Source organism: Podarcis erhardii, assembly GCF_964252035.2.
Source record: "Podarcis erhardii genome assembly, chromosome: 2".
NCBI lineage: Eukaryota > Metazoa > Chordata > Lepidosauria > Squamata > Lacertidae > Podarcis > Podarcis erhardii.
The window spans coordinates 99029170-99045927 of NC_138498.1; the positions used below are offsets into that span (position 1 = coordinate 99029170).

At 43.4% G+C, this 16758-nt stretch overlaps 1 protein-coding gene across 1 annotated transcript in view; it reads left to right on the plus strand.

The window, feature by feature from the left end:
- Window positions 1-16758, plus strand: part of FRMD4B (FERM domain containing 4B) — a 139072-nt gene that overhangs the window by 87480 nt on the left and 34834 nt on the right. Inside the window, exon 11 of the mRNA XM_081850049.1 lies at window positions 1553-1639. Coding sequence (XP_081706175.1) covers window positions 1553-1639 — 87 coding nt within the window. The remainder of the gene's footprint in view (window positions 1-1552; window positions 1640-16758) is intronic.

Genomic DNA, 16758 nt, shown 5'->3' on the forward strand with positions numbered 1-16758 from the left:
TGCGCGCACACAGTAATTTAGTTGAATCCCACCCACAGAGTTGGAGTTTTGAAAGAGCAGTGCCCCCCCCCCCCGAAAAAAACAGGAGGGAACACATACTTGGCAGGCAGAAGGTCCCAGGTTCAGTCCCTGGTGGGGGGGGGATTTCGGTTTGAGGCACTGGAAAACCACTGCCAGTGACAGTAGACCAACCTTCCTTGACATGCTGCTGTCCATATGTTGGACTGAAGCCCCCTATCATGTCTGGCCATTAGCCATGCTGGCAGAAGCTGATGGGAGTCAGAATCAACATCTGGAGCAACACTCTTGCTTTAATTCAGTCTGTTGTTTTTAATATAGCAACATACATGTGGTTCCCAGGTGTTTGTTCCCCTTGGCAGTGATTAGACCCAGACCTGCATAAACTTCAGCAAGATGGTGGCCTCATGTGCTTTCAGACCATACTGTGAGGCCATATGCTAGGAACCTTGTGTCATCTTCCACACACAAAAACACAAGATGTGGCATTTTATTTATGTGTGCAATTTTAAGCAATTCATGGTAAGCAATTTTAGGGCAGGGAGGGTCACATTAAAAACACAGACAAATACAGCATTATTTGGTAATAACTTAAGATCACACATACCTAATGTATACATTTTATAATCCCATGCATTCCTGATTAAACTATGCAAGCTTGCCAGTATATGTTCATAATACAGTTGTTGAAAAATGCCGACTTCACACTAGCAAGCTAGTGGCTGAGAGATTGAGCTGTGAACCAGAAAGCCCTAGTTTACTTTGGCTGTGAATGCATTTGGTGGCCTTAGGCTAGCTGCCGTTTCTTAGCCTCTGAACCTCGTCTGCAATAGGTGGATGATACTAATAACCTGTATTAAAGGCTTGTGGTCAGGTTTACTGAAACAGTGTGTTGGCTGCATAATGCTTCATGTTATTATCTCCTTAACTGAGAAAGAGAGACCTGTGAAACATGAAATTTTGCACAGGTCCCTCAAAGAGGAGGCAGTCACACAGTAACAAGATAAGCTTCAGTCTACTTCCTTACTCAGTTATCATATGCTCATGCAAAGCAATAAATGCAGGGTGATCTACTAAAGGCAGCAAGATGTACTTTGGAGTAAAGTGCCAGGGATTGTGCTGCATGTGTACATAGCCCATTCTTTCCTCTCAGCAGTGTCCCAGGGCAGCAGTACTTTGGACATACCCCTCATCAAACCCCTTCCATTGTTGTTGTTTTACCGCCCACAGATTTTCCTCAGCTTGCGCCCCGCCTGTAGCCACTGTTTCAAGGAATGCAGCCTTCTCGCTTCCTCACTGCTTTCTGCCTGTTTGCACAGCATCTATCTTCCAGCTGGGAAAGGAATGGCAGACCACTTTAAACAATAATCCCCGCTCAGTTGGCTGCAGGTGTGCTAACAAAGAGCTGCTTTTCGTCTCCCTAACCTGCAGATACTTGTTGCAGAACAAAATAGTTTTTAAACGCTACTGCATCAACTCGGCAGCGCTTGACTCCTACTTAGGTCTCGCCACTTGTGTCCTTTCTGTTCTTCAGGATAAACAAGGGATCCCATGGTGGCTCGGGATCAGTTATAAAGGAATCGGCCAGTACGATTTACAAGATAAAGTCAAGCCTAGGAAGGTAAGTCTCTCTGTGTGTGTTTTGTAATACATAGGTGCGGGTGCAACTTTAAAAAAAGATGAGTAGCAAAGTGTTCCTCTGTTCAGTGAAAGAACTGAATCCAGTGTAATCTAGCTTTTATTAGGGACTGAACCTTTAGTGCGGCAGGCACTGCCCAGTGGAACTCCCTGCCAACAGAAGTTTGGCAGGAATCACCCTGATTACTCTGTTATTGAAACAGGCCTTTTGAAATGTGAATTTCTTTTCATCTGCCATTTTTTATTGATCCTTTTATTGATTTTATTGTCATGTCAGGGGGTTTTCTGTTGTATACTGACTCGCTGTGTTTTTTATGAAAGTGTTTATTTAAATAAACACTGTGTGATAGGCACAATACAGCATTTTTTTGCCGTGGTGGGGGAAATGTGTGCCTGTTCTGTTTCTCCCACAAGCTGTTGTGGGCCAATAGAGGGGGGGGGGAATGGACTTGCCACCTTTGTGGGAACTATTTTATACAAACTTCACAGAAATATATGGCCTAGTTTGTGCATCCACTCACTTAGGGTTGCCCTTCCTCTCTCTCTCTCTCTCTCTCTCTCTCTCTCTCTCTCTTTCTTTCTGTCTTTCCTTTGCCTCCATATTTTTAACCCTTCCCTGGCATGCAGTTGTGTAATGCATGACACTTCTTCTTGCCAGGGAGAGAACCAATGGGAAAAGCTTTGCCCACTGACTTTCTGTGTGTCTGTCTGCCATCAAAAGTAGGGGAGCAGACCTTTTGGAAAGGACATGTCCATTTGCCATGATTAGGTCTGTACTAAAACGTGATTAGAATAAATTCTTTGTCCATCTCACTGAGGGGCCGGTGGCATCACAGGTGAACCTGTGGTGTGGCATGAGGATAGGTGGGTAGGCTAAAACCATCGTAAGCAGCATATCAGAACAAAATAAGCCTAACCCTCTTACCCTACCAAAATAGAGGGCATGGTCCTGCCCCACTGCTTTCTCTTGCCATCCCTAAAAGGCCCCTTTCCTCCTCCCTGGGCATATGATGTGTATAGGAACTGTCCCAACTCATAAATCATAAACACGTGCAAATCATAAACTTCTGGAAGAGCCAATTTCCCTTGCTGAGTGTGGCAGGGATGCTTTAATGCACATGACTATCCCACAGGGAAAACGCACCTTGCTTCTTTGCAGCCACACCTCTGTGCTTTATCTGCATAGCAATGCCAATAGCTAGCTATTTTGCTCTTTTTCCTGCTCCCTAGATCATTTAGGGTTCAACACCTCAAATACATTTTCTGCCAGCTGCACATTTTGCTGCTGTCTCAGAATACAAGTCAGGTATGTGTAGGAGTGGTACATCTGGCCAGATTTTTTAGCAGACGTCTATATTTGAAAAAGTATCTCAATGTGAAATTCATTTAATACCGTAAAAGAGGCAGATCTTACTGGACAAGAGGTCTGCCACAGAAAATGCTCTTTCCCATGTCCCCAACTGTTCCACAACAATGCAAGTAAATAATCCAGAAACAATTAGTCAACATGCCTCAATTTTGTTTTGTTTATCCAACCATCAGTTATTCATCTGGTACAGGAGTAGCTGACCCTATGGCTCTCCAGATGTCATTGGACTCTTAACTCCCATCATTCCTGACCACTGGCCATGTTGGCTAGGGATGATGGGAGTTGTAGTTCAGTGACTCCTGGAAGACCACAGGTTAGCCCAGTGGCGTAGCGTGGGGGGTGCAGGGGGGGCCGGCCGCACCGGGCGCAACATCTGGGGTTAGGGCAAATCCACAGGTTAGGGGGCGCAAATCCACGGGTTAGGGGGCGCAAATCCACGGGTTAGGGGGCGCAAATTACTTGCCTTGCCCCGGGTGCTGACAACCCACGCTACGCCACTGGGTTAGCCATACCTGATCTAGAACAAACAAGCAATGGCTTGACTATGCAGTGATCAAATTATTCAGTGAATTTGTTTTCATTTTTTTAAAAAAAATGTATATCTTGCTTTTGTGTTCAAAAGTAGTTGTTGCTGCTGCTGCTCTGACGTTGTTGTTTGGTTGTTGTTGTTCCTGAACAATTAGCCTGTAATTGCCTGCTCTTTGGTAAAACACTGGTTTGGAAGAGGGCTGGGTAGCCTTAACCTAGGGCTTAACCTGGGCTTCCAGGGTAAAAGGAAAGTTGACAATTTAGGTATAGTGCTGCTCATTCTTAAGCAAAGCATCATTGTATGTTACTACTTACTACCAGGGCTTTCCACAGGAACTCAGATCCGTCACCTCTCAGGTGGGTGCCATTGTCATTATAAGAGAACAAGGGAGCTGTCCATGGAGAGTTCTGGCACCTCTTTTTCTAGAAAAATAGCGCTGCTTAGGAGTCCTGAATTGTGCATCTAGGCTAGTGTGGTATAATGGTTAGTGTGTCAGACTAGGACTGGGGAGACGAATGTTCAAATACCCACCCACTCATGAAACTCACTGGATGATCATGGGGTAGTCATTCAGCTTAACCTCACTGGGTTTATTTTAAATATGAAGGAATGTATCCCACAGTATTTTTTATACCACTTGTCATTAAAGAAAGTCAGAGTTATTTCCTGGGGGAGTGGGAAGAGAACTATGTACACTAGCTTCAGTTCCTTAGAGGAAAGGTAGGTTTTCAAATGTACTTATTAATATATATTTCCTCAGAAATAAGTTCTTTTTAGTTTAGTGTGACTTAAGCCCAAATAATGGTTTTAGGATTACAGCTTTAAACACTTAGTTGTCACTGCAAGCAATCTTTCACACCATTTAAGACAATTTTAGGGGAATCTGTGCTTGTTAATCTGTGCTTAATTAATACCAATTACTGGGAATGGTGATACAGCAAATGACAAGTGTTTCTGCATGCCACCACACATAAAAATAGACATTCTGCAGTCTATTTTCCAAAGCAACACACACACTTACGCAGCTCCTGCAGTAGCTACACAGCATAGACCACAAAAGGAAGGGAAAGCGGGTGGCAAGTTTCGATGCCAGCCAGCTTCTGGAAACAGTGACTCCTACTAAAAGGAGTCATGGAAGAAGAGATGATAGTACAAACAGTTTCTTTGCGCAGAGGGTGGTTCTTTGTTTGCCATGTGCAGTAAACTGTAAAAGTAAGCAAAAGCAACTAAGCGAGGAGTAGCTGCAAGGAGAAATAAATACATATGTTTAGCAAAGGTGTGTGAGAGAGGTGTACAGAGACTGGTGTGATTGGTGCATCAGGTGTCGAAAAAGTTTCTTTCTGCACACACAGAAAAAGTGATGCATACAACCTTAGTTTGGTTACCAAAGTATAGCCAGTCAGTTAGATGGTACATCCAGTTAAGTGTCTTTTTCTTCACAATGGTCAGTGAGATGCTTCTGGGAAAGCCCAGAAGTAGAGTATGCTGTTGCCTTCCAGCAACTGGAATTTAGCCTTATTCTGTCTCTAGGAAACTCTCGGAAACATAGCCTAGTTTTGTCTACTCCTGTTGCCCTCTGCATGTTGTTGACCCCAGTTCTTATCATTCCTGGCTGAGGCTGATGGGAACTGGAGTCTAACAACGCCTGGAAGGCTACAGATTTCCCATCCTTGGTTTAGTCCAATGGACAGCCACTCTCCAGAGTCTTAGGATTTTAGCCACATTCCATGATGATGCCAAAGCGTGAACTTTGAACCTTATGCTTGCCAAGTCTGCTTTATGTGTGTGAGGAATGACCTCTCCCAAAATCTGCCATCCCGTTCCATTTCTTTTGCCTACGTTTACATCTCTCTGTGTCTCCCTGCCCCATTGTGATCAGGGATGTAACTGCTTTGCAAGTTAAGGGACACTTAGCCTTGGCTCTGCCAACAGAGTTTTTTTTTTAAAGAAGAAATATACAGAAGCCTGTTATTACCTAGTCAAACATAGCCTACTGGCTGTCTTACCTTAAAGCAGAGCAATATAGCAGAATCTTTATGGACTTTGGAGTACCATTTGTTTGAACTCCTTACCTCATCAAAGCTATTACTCTCATGCACATTGAGCATGCCTAGAAGCCTGACATGCTTTTTCCTGACATGCTGGCTTTGCGCATGTGTAGTGTTTGTATGTACATTGTTTTTAAACACATGAGGCCATGGAAACATGACATTCCCCCATGCCTAATATTCCAAAGAGGTGCATTGCCAGCAGGGTTGGTTCTACATGTGTAGCTCAGCCAGAGAGACATCTGGTAGAGCCTTGCAGCAGGGCTTTACAACTTCACCACACATGGTAGACCACTTGTTCTGAAAGATAGTGCATCAAACTCTTCCTCCAGGTTGAAATGAGCAACCAAGAAGAGGGCTAGGCAAGGAAATTTTCCCTCTGGTACTTCAGCTTTCTGTATGTAGATTACATACTGACATCTATCTGAGCTATACTGCTTGAAGGCGTTGATCAGTTTTAACAAGACAACTCAGCTCCTTTACCCAAAAGCAAACATTTTTGCAGCACCTCCTTCTGCAAGCCAACCATAGACTTCAGGTAATTTCTTAAAGGAGAGTGCCTGGACTTGATTACACCTGTAAACTTCACCCTCTGACCTGGAAGCCCTGCCCTTCTAATCATAGGGATTATGGAGCAATATAATGTTACTTGCCAAGGCAGAATACCTTGGTTGTTTATAAGACATAGGGGCACTGCACATGTGATTAGGAACACAGGAAGTCACCTTGTATGAGGTCGAGTCACTGGTTTATCTAGCCCAGTTTTATCTAGTGGGACAGGCTGTGGTTCTCCAGAGCTTCAGGCAGAAATCTTTCTCACCATCTGCATACTATACTTGTTTTTGATTTGTCTTTTAGTTTATTTTGTCTGTTTGTGTTTTGCCTTCTTTTTAAGCTGCTTTGAGGCATTCTCTGTCTGTCTCTCTCTCTCTATATATATGTAGCAACTACCACATACAATTAACAGCAATCCTTTTAATGAACATGGGACCTTCTGCAGGCAGCGTATGTGATCTGCCCTCTGAGGTATGATCCTTGCAATAACCATGCCTGTTTTTCTCTGTAAGGCTAGATTTGCAGGTGTCTTAAATGTTTTTCATCAAAAAGAATTGTATACATGGGAGGTCTTGTATTATAATTTTCTTAAATGTTTATGCTGAGAATTAAAAGCCCTTCATCAAATGTTTGACCTCTGTGTATGTTCGATTTTATTCCCCCCTCTCAGAATCAAGTGCACATTTTGCCTAGCTAGATTCAACTAGTGTGCCAAATTTATTATTACTATTACAGTTAATTTCTTAATCACCTTCTAAGCCACCCGTTTCAATGTGATTTACAAAATGAGTGAATTTTCTCTATGTATTTCATTTCACTTAATGTGAGTATCTCTCAGTGAAACAATTCTGAGATGGGGGATATTTGTATAATGCATACAGAAAGCTCATGGTAAACGTAAAATAGTTTCTTAGGAATGGAATGCTGGTGGTGAAAGTAATCTTATCTCCTGTACATTCACTTGCTTGTCGCTGCCTGCATGGATGACAAGGGTAGAGGGCAGGTTTTGCTTCACGTGAGCTTTCCTTTGGGGTATTGGCTAAGTTTTTGTGCAGATTAAATCTTCCGTTACAACAACAGCTTGATTAATTCTAAAATATGTGAGATGGGTGCACATGTAAACCCACATTATAAATATTTATACGTCACAAAATAAGAAAAGAAAACCAGATACATTCGAGTCTATGCCATTAAGGGTACATTCAACATAAGGGGGGTGGGATTGGGTATGTATGTGACAGAACACTCAGCAAAGCCACTCCACTCTTACCATACAAGCTCGCAAAGGGTACGTACTTAACACCAAACAGTACCAATCATTGTTGTGACATAGACGATAAACAAATTGATTATTATATCAGCTCTCTCTGATACAGGCCAGAAATATCAGTTCATCTCTTATGCAAGCAGTTCAGTGTATATAAAAAGGATTGATTTCAAAGAACGCAATATATACAATATATAGGTAAAATCTGTGAATACTGAATTATGCATTTTTCATTCATTCATTCATTCATTTAATTTTAACCTGCCATTACACTGATCAGGACCTCAATACCTTAAGGACCACCTTTCCCCATAACAACCGACCTGGGCCCTGTGCTTGTCATATGAGGCCGTTCTCTATGTCCCTCCTTCCACAGAGTTTCAGAAGGCGGCAGTAAGAGAACAGGCCTTTTCATTGGCTCGCCTGGTGCCATCATTACATGTCTTTAGGTGCCAGGCAAAAGCATTCCTCTTTACCCATGCCTTCTACTATTAAATAATCTATGGCCTGTTAAAGATGGGGGAGGGAGCTATTATTACGATTATTTTGTTATTATGCTTGATTATGTTGTTATGCTTTTTATTTTATTTTTTAATTATTACTGGTGATCCGTAATGTGTTCTTAATGTTTTACACCTCCCTGGGATCTTTTGATAAAGGGTGGTATATAAATTGAATGAATTAATAAACTAATAATAATAATAATAATAATAATAATGGTTTCCATTCTGTATGAGAAGGGAGAGTTGCTCTGTATTAAAACCATCAGATTCAGAACACAAACATTTTTCATTGTGTGCGCTCACATAAACATTCCTTTGTTTTCCGTCGTCAGCTGTTTTATGATCTGCTCTATAGTTTATAGCTTAACCATGATATACACGGATTTACATCTTGTGAGATGCAGAGTTTTTTCAATATGCCGAAACTTGCTCTCTCTTCCTGCATTTACAAGGAAATGCTGACTGTACACCGTTCCCATTGATGTGTTCAAGGCTGGAAAGCGCCTGAGATTTTTAAGATACAGGTGCCTCTAGCAAGATTAAGGAGTGCTAACCTCTTTCTCTGGCACTGTTCCAGCCGGGTAAAACTAACCACACGATCTCCCTGCCTCACCCCCGTGGCCATTAGCCAATTCCACATTCTTTGAAGCTGCTGTCAGAGATAACCGCAAGCATCCTTTAGTTTCAACGTGCAACCTGAAAATAATCCTCTCCCAGATAAAGCCGAGTTGGGGTAGGGTGGCAGGGACCAACAGCTCTCTACTTTTCTTAAAAGAAAAATGAGGCATTTTATTTTGTAAATCCTACCCGTTCTACCACTTTCACCCCCTTCTCCCCCTGCTTCCATGATGCTAAGCCACCATCAACTGCTCTTTTGGCAGGTGGCAAGAGCAATGCATAGTGCAGCTCTCTGCTAAGGGCAGGAGAGACACCTGAGGTTAGCTCTATGATGCTATTTCCTCCTGCCATGTTGTGGAGCAGGCTTGGCCAACCAGGTGTGCCGCAGACACTGTTGAACTACAACCCCCATCAGGGCCTGCCAGCATGTTGCACATAAGTATAAATTTTTCATATGTCATTTTCCTAATCAGTGAGGGTAAAATCCTATACCTACACGAGTCAGCATGTATGCCGTTGACTATTCATCCAAGATCAGTAACTGGTCCTGGGTTCAGAAGAAAGCCTTGGTATACAGCCTTTTAACACACTGTCATCATGTGCACATGTCACTGCTTACATTTTGTGGGTGAGTGTTTTTAACTCCCTACTGAAAAGAAAAATTATCACCCCACACCTCGAATCAGATGCTGGCCAGGAGAAAGGATGCAGCCAACCATGACTGAGGATCACACTAAACCTTTCTAAACTATCACTTAGAAGTTCTTTTCAGTGGAATGAAAAGTGTTTCAGGTTTTCACTCTCCTTATAGTGCTGAGAATTACAAGGTTCTAGAGAATGCGGGGGATTATATTCTTGGACAGCATCTGATGTTCCAGGCAAAAGCTGGTAATTGATGCAGTCTCATTCTCCTATATCTAACCAACATCCACAGCATTATTTTTTTTGGGGGGGGGGGAGTTCAACACAGAGCCTTGGGCAATGCAGGTATTCCACCCCAAGTTGTTTTTGTAGGAATTAAGTTTTAGCAGAGTTCTTACGGGTTTTTGAGTCTGGCTCAGTGCAGAACAGACCTGATTAAAACCATTTATTTTCTGAGTAAATTGAAAATGAAGGTTGTTGTTTTTTTAATTTTATTTGTAATTTTCATTGAATTTTTTATTTGTTTAACAAACACATAGGCAAAGTATTAAATCAATAAGGAATAAAAAGAAAAACTTCAACTTGGTGCATGCTATTCCTACATATGGGGAGTTTACTGAAGGGGTAGCGTCATCGCATTTAGTCTATTGACTGACTTATTAATCACACAAAAACCAAAAGTACTAGTAAATAAAGCGGTAGTGGTAGTAAATCTCTGATTACTCGGAGGTACCACTGACTCGCCTTGTCCCATCGTAAATGTTACGAAGGGACCCCAAGTGTTTATGAAAGCATTGTCCTATTTCACATCCCACAGCAGCCTCTTATCTCTGCTAAGGCTGTGTACCACACTTTGGACCACCAGACCTGCAGTGAATGGAGTTGAGCAATAAAGGAAGCCCATTCCAAATTTTGGGCTGCACCACACTCCTAAAGGCATTACTTGGGAGTGTGGTGTGCCCCTGAGGACTAACTCCCTCGAGTCCCAAGCTCCCTTGGTGGCAGCAAGGTCTTGTAGTTTGGCCTGCCCCAAAGCCTGCCGCAGTGTGCTGCAGTGGCTTCAAGGAACCATGAAGAATGTCCTGTTTGTTTTATTTATTTCCACTGCAGCAGTATTTAGGGACTACGGGAGCTGTGAAACCGCCCCATTGCTACCAAGTAAAACTTGGGTAAGAAAACAAGTGGGAAAGTGGTGGCACCAGTGAGGAAGAGTCACTGCTATTTAACTCCTTTGTATTGAATTGAAAGGAAGCACCAGTTCAATTTTTCATGGTATTAGTAGGAGGGTTGAACTTGAAGAATTATTTTTTTTGGGGGGGCGAACCCACTCTTTTTCAGATATTGCTATTACCCTAGTTTTGACCCTTTCAAAACTCTAATCCATTCAGGGCTTTATTTTAGATGAGGAAAGCCCCCTATAGGCCTATCCTAATCCCCTTTCTCTAAACTTGTGTTCCTAGACACTCTTGGATTCTAATTCCCTTCAGCCCAAACCAGCAAAACCAGTGTTCAAGATGGATGGGATGTCTGAGGGCTTAGTAAATTATATGTTGTTGCAAGTATCTCTTGTTTTCTGAAAAAAGTCGTATTTGAGAATATTCTTATTTCCGTACTGCTTATTTCTGCAGTCCACTCAAGATGCTTAGGGTGGAATACATAGAATCATAGAACTGTAGATTTGGAAGGGATCCTGAGGATCATCTAGACCAACCCCCGGCATTGCAGAAATATGCAGCTGTCCCATTTGGGGATCGAACATGCATGGTGCTTACTCCATTTTAATCTCCCTGACAAACCTGTGAGGTTGATTAAGATGACAGATAATGACTGGCCCAGGGCCATCCCATAAACTCATGGCTCAGTGGGGGGTTGAACCCAGGTCTTCCTAGTCTGGCACTCCAGACAATACACCATACGCATTCTCTAGATGATGTTCTACATTCAGCAATTCAGAAATACCATTGGTTTTGTCTTCTATAAGGAGGTGGTCTTAAGGGAGGTGGAGAGTACGCTGCTAGTTTATTTTGGAGACACTGGTTTTTATTTTTGCCCCAAGCAATATTATGAGGCTTGCAGCAATGACTCATCATCTGACGTGCATGTGTACTGCACTCTGTGATCATCCCTAATTTCCAGTTGCTTCATCTCATCTGCAGGTAAATGACTGCCTGGTAAATGACTGCCTGGGACGACAGCTTCCCTGTTGATCTGTTCCTAGGCCAGATTTCCCCAACTTGGGGCCTGCAGAAGTTGTTGGGCCCACACATCCAATCACACTTGATCATTGGCCCTACTAGCAAAGGATGATGGGAGTTGGTGCCTCAGGAGAAGGCTGCCCTAGACCTTTGTCCGCACTGCCGAATGTGGCCCTTAACTCAGTTTGCCAAACTCACACAGAAGCGTAGTCCCTAGTAAAACCCATTGCAATGCCGGAATTGCAGTTAAAGTGTCCAGGGCAAATAGCCATCCACCCTCTGCTTATAAACCTCCCGAGGGAGTTTGTTCCACTGTCAAACAGCTCTTACTGTCTGAAAGTTTTTTCCTGGTTCTTAGTCACAATCTCCTTTCTTCTAACTTGAAACCATTGGTTTGGGTCCTAGCCTCCGGAACAGGAGAAAATAAGACCCCTGGGTCCTTTAAGCATGTACTACTCATAAGCCAGGTGTCCCCCCATCTTATATTTGTGCATCTGGGTCTTCCTGCCTAAGTGTAGAACCTTACATTGGTCTCTACTGAAATTCATTTTGTTAGTTTTGGCCCAGTTCTCCAATATGTTGAGGTCATCTTTAACCCCAATTCTGTCTTCTGCAACATTAGCTACCCCTCCTGGTGTCATCTGCAAATTTGATGCCTTTTTAAAAAAATCTCATTTCTGGGAAGCTAAAAATTAAGCAAGATATGCCATTAGGTTTGCACCATTAAAAAACAAACAAACCCTAGGTTGCAAAAGGCATTTTCTTGAGTAAAAGTTGTGTATAAAAAGGAAATGATGGTTATGGTCCTGTTTCTACCAGTCCCAAGCATATGGCAGGAGCATGTGTGGCAGGGAGTGAAAGGCCTCTTGAGGATGACTACAAAGCCTTGATCAGCCACAGACTGAAAGAGTAGAGAAGGAACTGAAAAATCATATCAGGTTATAGAAATGCTTAGCTTCTGTGCTGAGCAGGTTTACACTGGATTTAGGACAATCTGCTGAGGATTTAGGGCAGCCTAGCAAGGATGCCATTTCTGAGCAAGAGGGGAGTCCCAGCTGATAAAGCAACTTGGCCTCATGACAAAAGCATCAAGGAAACAAGTTGGGCAGGCTAGTTTCCCCCTCTTCCTTCCTTTCTTTCTTTCTTTCTTTCTTTCTTTCTTTCTTTCTTTCTTTCTTTCTTGGCCTAAAAAAACCCCAAGCTCCAAAGTAAATTGACTCAATAAACAGATGTAAGGAAGGGACTATCCGGTGTATTGTACAGCATGTCACATGTGCTACTGTCTGCTTTCTAGAAAGAAGTCGTAGGGTGTGTGCTTTGTGCAAGTAGCTCCTGGCTCTCAGGGAACAAGCCTGACACTAGCTAGAACTGATGGGGATTGAAATTCACAGCATCTGGAGGGTGCCAGGTTGAGGGGGGGGGGATGTGATTAACCATTCGCTTGTGCTGTGGTTGCAGCATCATAAATAAGTTCGTGCCATTGGTGATTGGCTGCGGCCGCTGCTTTGACCTGCCTCCCGTCACAATGACAGTGACCTGAAGGACATTGCCCCCAGATGTGACTGGCCTAGGCTGAAGTGCAACAGCACAGCCTCCCCAAGGGAAGTGAGCATTTCATTCCGAGTTTGCAAACAGAACCTGAAACTGCTTCTTTTGTTAGGGCAAGTTGGTTGTTTCTCTGTGCCCTCGTCTGCCTTCTTTCCACCTTGTTCTTAATGTTTTCAGAGCACTTGGAAAAGGGGAACACCTTGATCTGTTTGTCAGTAATAGGGAAATGGAGATTCTTGTGTGCATATAGCTCTCACGGGTGCTATTATTTATCTACACAGTTTGTTTTTAAATGACCTATGACTACATCAGGCTTTGCAGCTATATATTCAGGTTAAAGACGATCAGTTAGATTCCCCCAGGTGAACCTGGGAGTGAGTTCCATGGAAACAGTGTGTGCCTTACTTGGAAATAAATGTATTTGCATTCTCAAGAACAGGTTGCCAGCAAATGGTAAACATGTTTGGACTAAATCTGCGGAGAAGGCTCTATTTGCTGAATACTATGCTTATTTAGTCAGTGGGAGCAATTCCTCATTTCACTTCTTCCTTGCTATGGAACTCTTGTGTAACTCCCATTCCTTGTAGCAGAACCTTATGCAAGAGAAGTTCCCTGTGGATTGTGTCTAGCAGGAGCGAAGAAATGTTGAGGCTGTTGAATTATTAACCTACAGCCCAGCCTTATGCCTGTTTATTCCACTGTGGCTTCATTTGTTTGGAGAGAAAAAACAGCTTTCAACAGCTAAACAGAATACAAACGTTTTACTTTTTATGGTATGCAATGTTCCTCCTTCCCCCCTGCCCAAGTTTTTGTGTTTTAACATTTCCTCCCTTGTTATAAGAAGAAAAAAACTGCTCCCTGGATCTAAGCCAGGAGCATAGTCAAAACATACTCTTATATATATATAAAAAAGCATATGGAGAACTTTGGTTGTATACTTGGTGGAATTTCCCAGCGGGCTGTGTTTATGAAGAAGTTTTGCCAAAGCAAAGGAAGACTGGAGGAAAAGGAGACCTTCGTTTTGCAGCTAGAAGCTAGTTGCTGGGAATCACAAGCAAGAAGAGTGCTGTTGTGCTCAGGTGCTGCTTGCAGGCTTCCCAGCGGTATCTGGTGGGCCGCTGTGAGAGCTGGGTTTGCCATTGGCCTGCTACATCAGGCATGCATTATTTCCCCTGCACAGAAGCAATTTGAAGGCTTCTTTTGAAGCACACTTAAACGCCTGCTTTTCGTTGGGGGTCTGTGCGTGGGCTCATTGCTTAAGCCTCTCAATCAGGGCTGTTGTCTCCCTCTACGCTCTTGAGAATGCCTTCAGGTCTCCCACAAATCCTAGATACAACACTTTGGGAAGTGTTGCAAGTTTCAAGGAGCTAATGAACTCTGAAGCGTTTCTGAGAACACTGGCTTATAGTTGCATCACCACATCTTTTTAGTTCAGGTATTGGCTTGTAGCAATGGGTTATATATGTTTCAGAAGGGACACTGGAACAAGCCAAGACTACTGTCTATGCTCCAAGTATAGGCCAACGTTTGTTTCATTATTTCTAAAAAGGCATTACCCATCTTAGTTGTTGAATAATCCTGCTCCCTCGCGAAGTGTTGCAGAACCCGGCTGTTATACCTGTACAGTCCCAAAATTCGTTGGTCATAAAAGTAATGACTGATTAGGAGCATAGCAAACAGCCTTATACTAAGTTCACACCATTGGTGCATTTAGCTCATTATTGACCCTACTCTGACTGACAGTGACTCTCAAGGGTTTCAGACTGGGGCTATGCCAAGCCGTACCTGGAGATGCCAGCCATTGAACCTGGATACCTGCATGCAAAGCAGATGCTCTACCACCAAGCTGCCATTTTGTGAAAAAACAGTATAGAATTGTGTTAAATAAAATAAAGGGTTGTATCTGTTGAAGCTCCAGGATCACTGCAGATGGTGACAGCAGTCATGAAATTAAAAGAGGCCTGCTTCTTGGGAGAAAAGCAATGACAAACCTAAACAGCATCTTAAAAAGCAGAGACATCACCTTGCCAACAAAGGTCTGTATAGTTAAAGCAATGGTTTTCCCAGTAGTGATGTATGGAAGTGAGAGCTGGACCCTAAAGAAGGCTGATTGCCGAAGAATTGATGCTTTTGAATTATGGTGCTGGAGGAGACACTTGAGAGTCCCATGGACTGCAAGAAGATCAGAGCTATCCGTTCTTAAGGATATCAGCCCTGAGTGCTCCACTGGAAGGACAGGTCGTGAAGCTGAGGCTCCAATACTTTGGCCACCTCATGAGAAGAGAAGACTCCCTGGAAAAGACCCTGATGTTGGGAAAGATGGAGGGCACAAGGAGAAGGGGACGACAGAGGACGAGATGGTTGGACAGTGTTCTCAAAGCTACTAACATGAGTTTGACTAAACTGCGGGAGGCAGTGGAAGACAGGAGTGCCTGGCGTGCTCTGGTCCCTGGGGTCACAAAGAGTCGGACACGACTAAACGACTAAGCAACAACAACATCTGTTGAAGTAGTTCCATCAGCACAAGGACTTACAGCTGCACAATGGGATTACCTCTCCCCGTGCCGCCCCCCAAATCTGTTGTGAGGGTTTGCCCAACGTGTTCTAACAAGACAGCTTAATTGGATACAGCCCAGCACTTGGAGGGGCCTCCTGCCAATGCCCGAACTGGGATTTTAGGCTCAGAGTCTATTGAGCTGCATTTGTGCTCACTCTCCCTTTCTATCTTTTCTGTGCCAATATGTGTGACTTACTCAGAAGCAGTAAATGTGCCTACTACAGTTGCAGACTTGCATGATTAACACCAATACCACGAATGGTAAATGTCTCAACTAAAGCCATTGCTTGTGTACACAGCAAATGTGTGTGTTCAGCTGCGCACACTTCATGTTACGGCACTTTAAGATAAAGTGCCTCCGTCACTTCGTTGGCTTTCGAGAATCATTCTTCGCAAGCCTATAAAATAAATGGCAAAGTGGCGTTGTCCCTTACGCATACTTGCAAGGCTGCTGGGTGGTAAATATTGCTGTGGTTTCTCCCTGCTCTCTCTGCCTAAGGTTGGGCTGTGCTCAGTGAGCCAATAGAGGTGGGAGGTGGGGGTGGGGGTTGATGAAAGAGAGGCAGTGAAGACCCCCTGGTGAACAGACAGGGTAACTAGAAAGGAATTTCTTCCTGTCAAGCACAAATCATTCTAATGGGAGACCACTGCTCCCTAAAGGTATCAGACCGAAGCCATTCCATGAATACTACTTGATAATCTCACTTAATGGTGCAGCTAACCTGGAGGTTCTTCCAATGCTGTTAACAGGAAGAGAATGTAAGAGGCTGCTGTATGTTGAGTTAGGCCAATGGTCCATCCAGCTCAGTATTGCATGCACTGACCAATAGAGGTTCCCAAGTGATTGAGACCTGGAGATGCAAGGGGTAGAATCTGAGGCCTTCTACATGCAAAGTTAGGGCTGCCATATGTCCAGGTTTTCCTTGACACTCCCAGGCGGATTTTCAGCAAGTGGGCAAAATGTCTGGGAAAACCTGGAGGTATGGCAAGGGGGTTACGCTCAACAACTACAAAACAAAACTTTGTCCAGATTTTCACTTTTAGGAATAGGGCAACCTTATACAAAGAGGATGCTCTTAACCACCGAGCTTCAGTTTTTACCCCATATGGTGCAAGGTACAGCAATGCTTTGCCTAAACAGGAACAGCTCTTAACTTAAGTTTCAGAAGCTCATAAGGACAAATTTGTGCGAGGGGGCAGAAATTCTTATGTGGAATAATTCTATTGATTTATCTACTTATTATATTTTGTCTGGCCTTTTTTCCAATGCA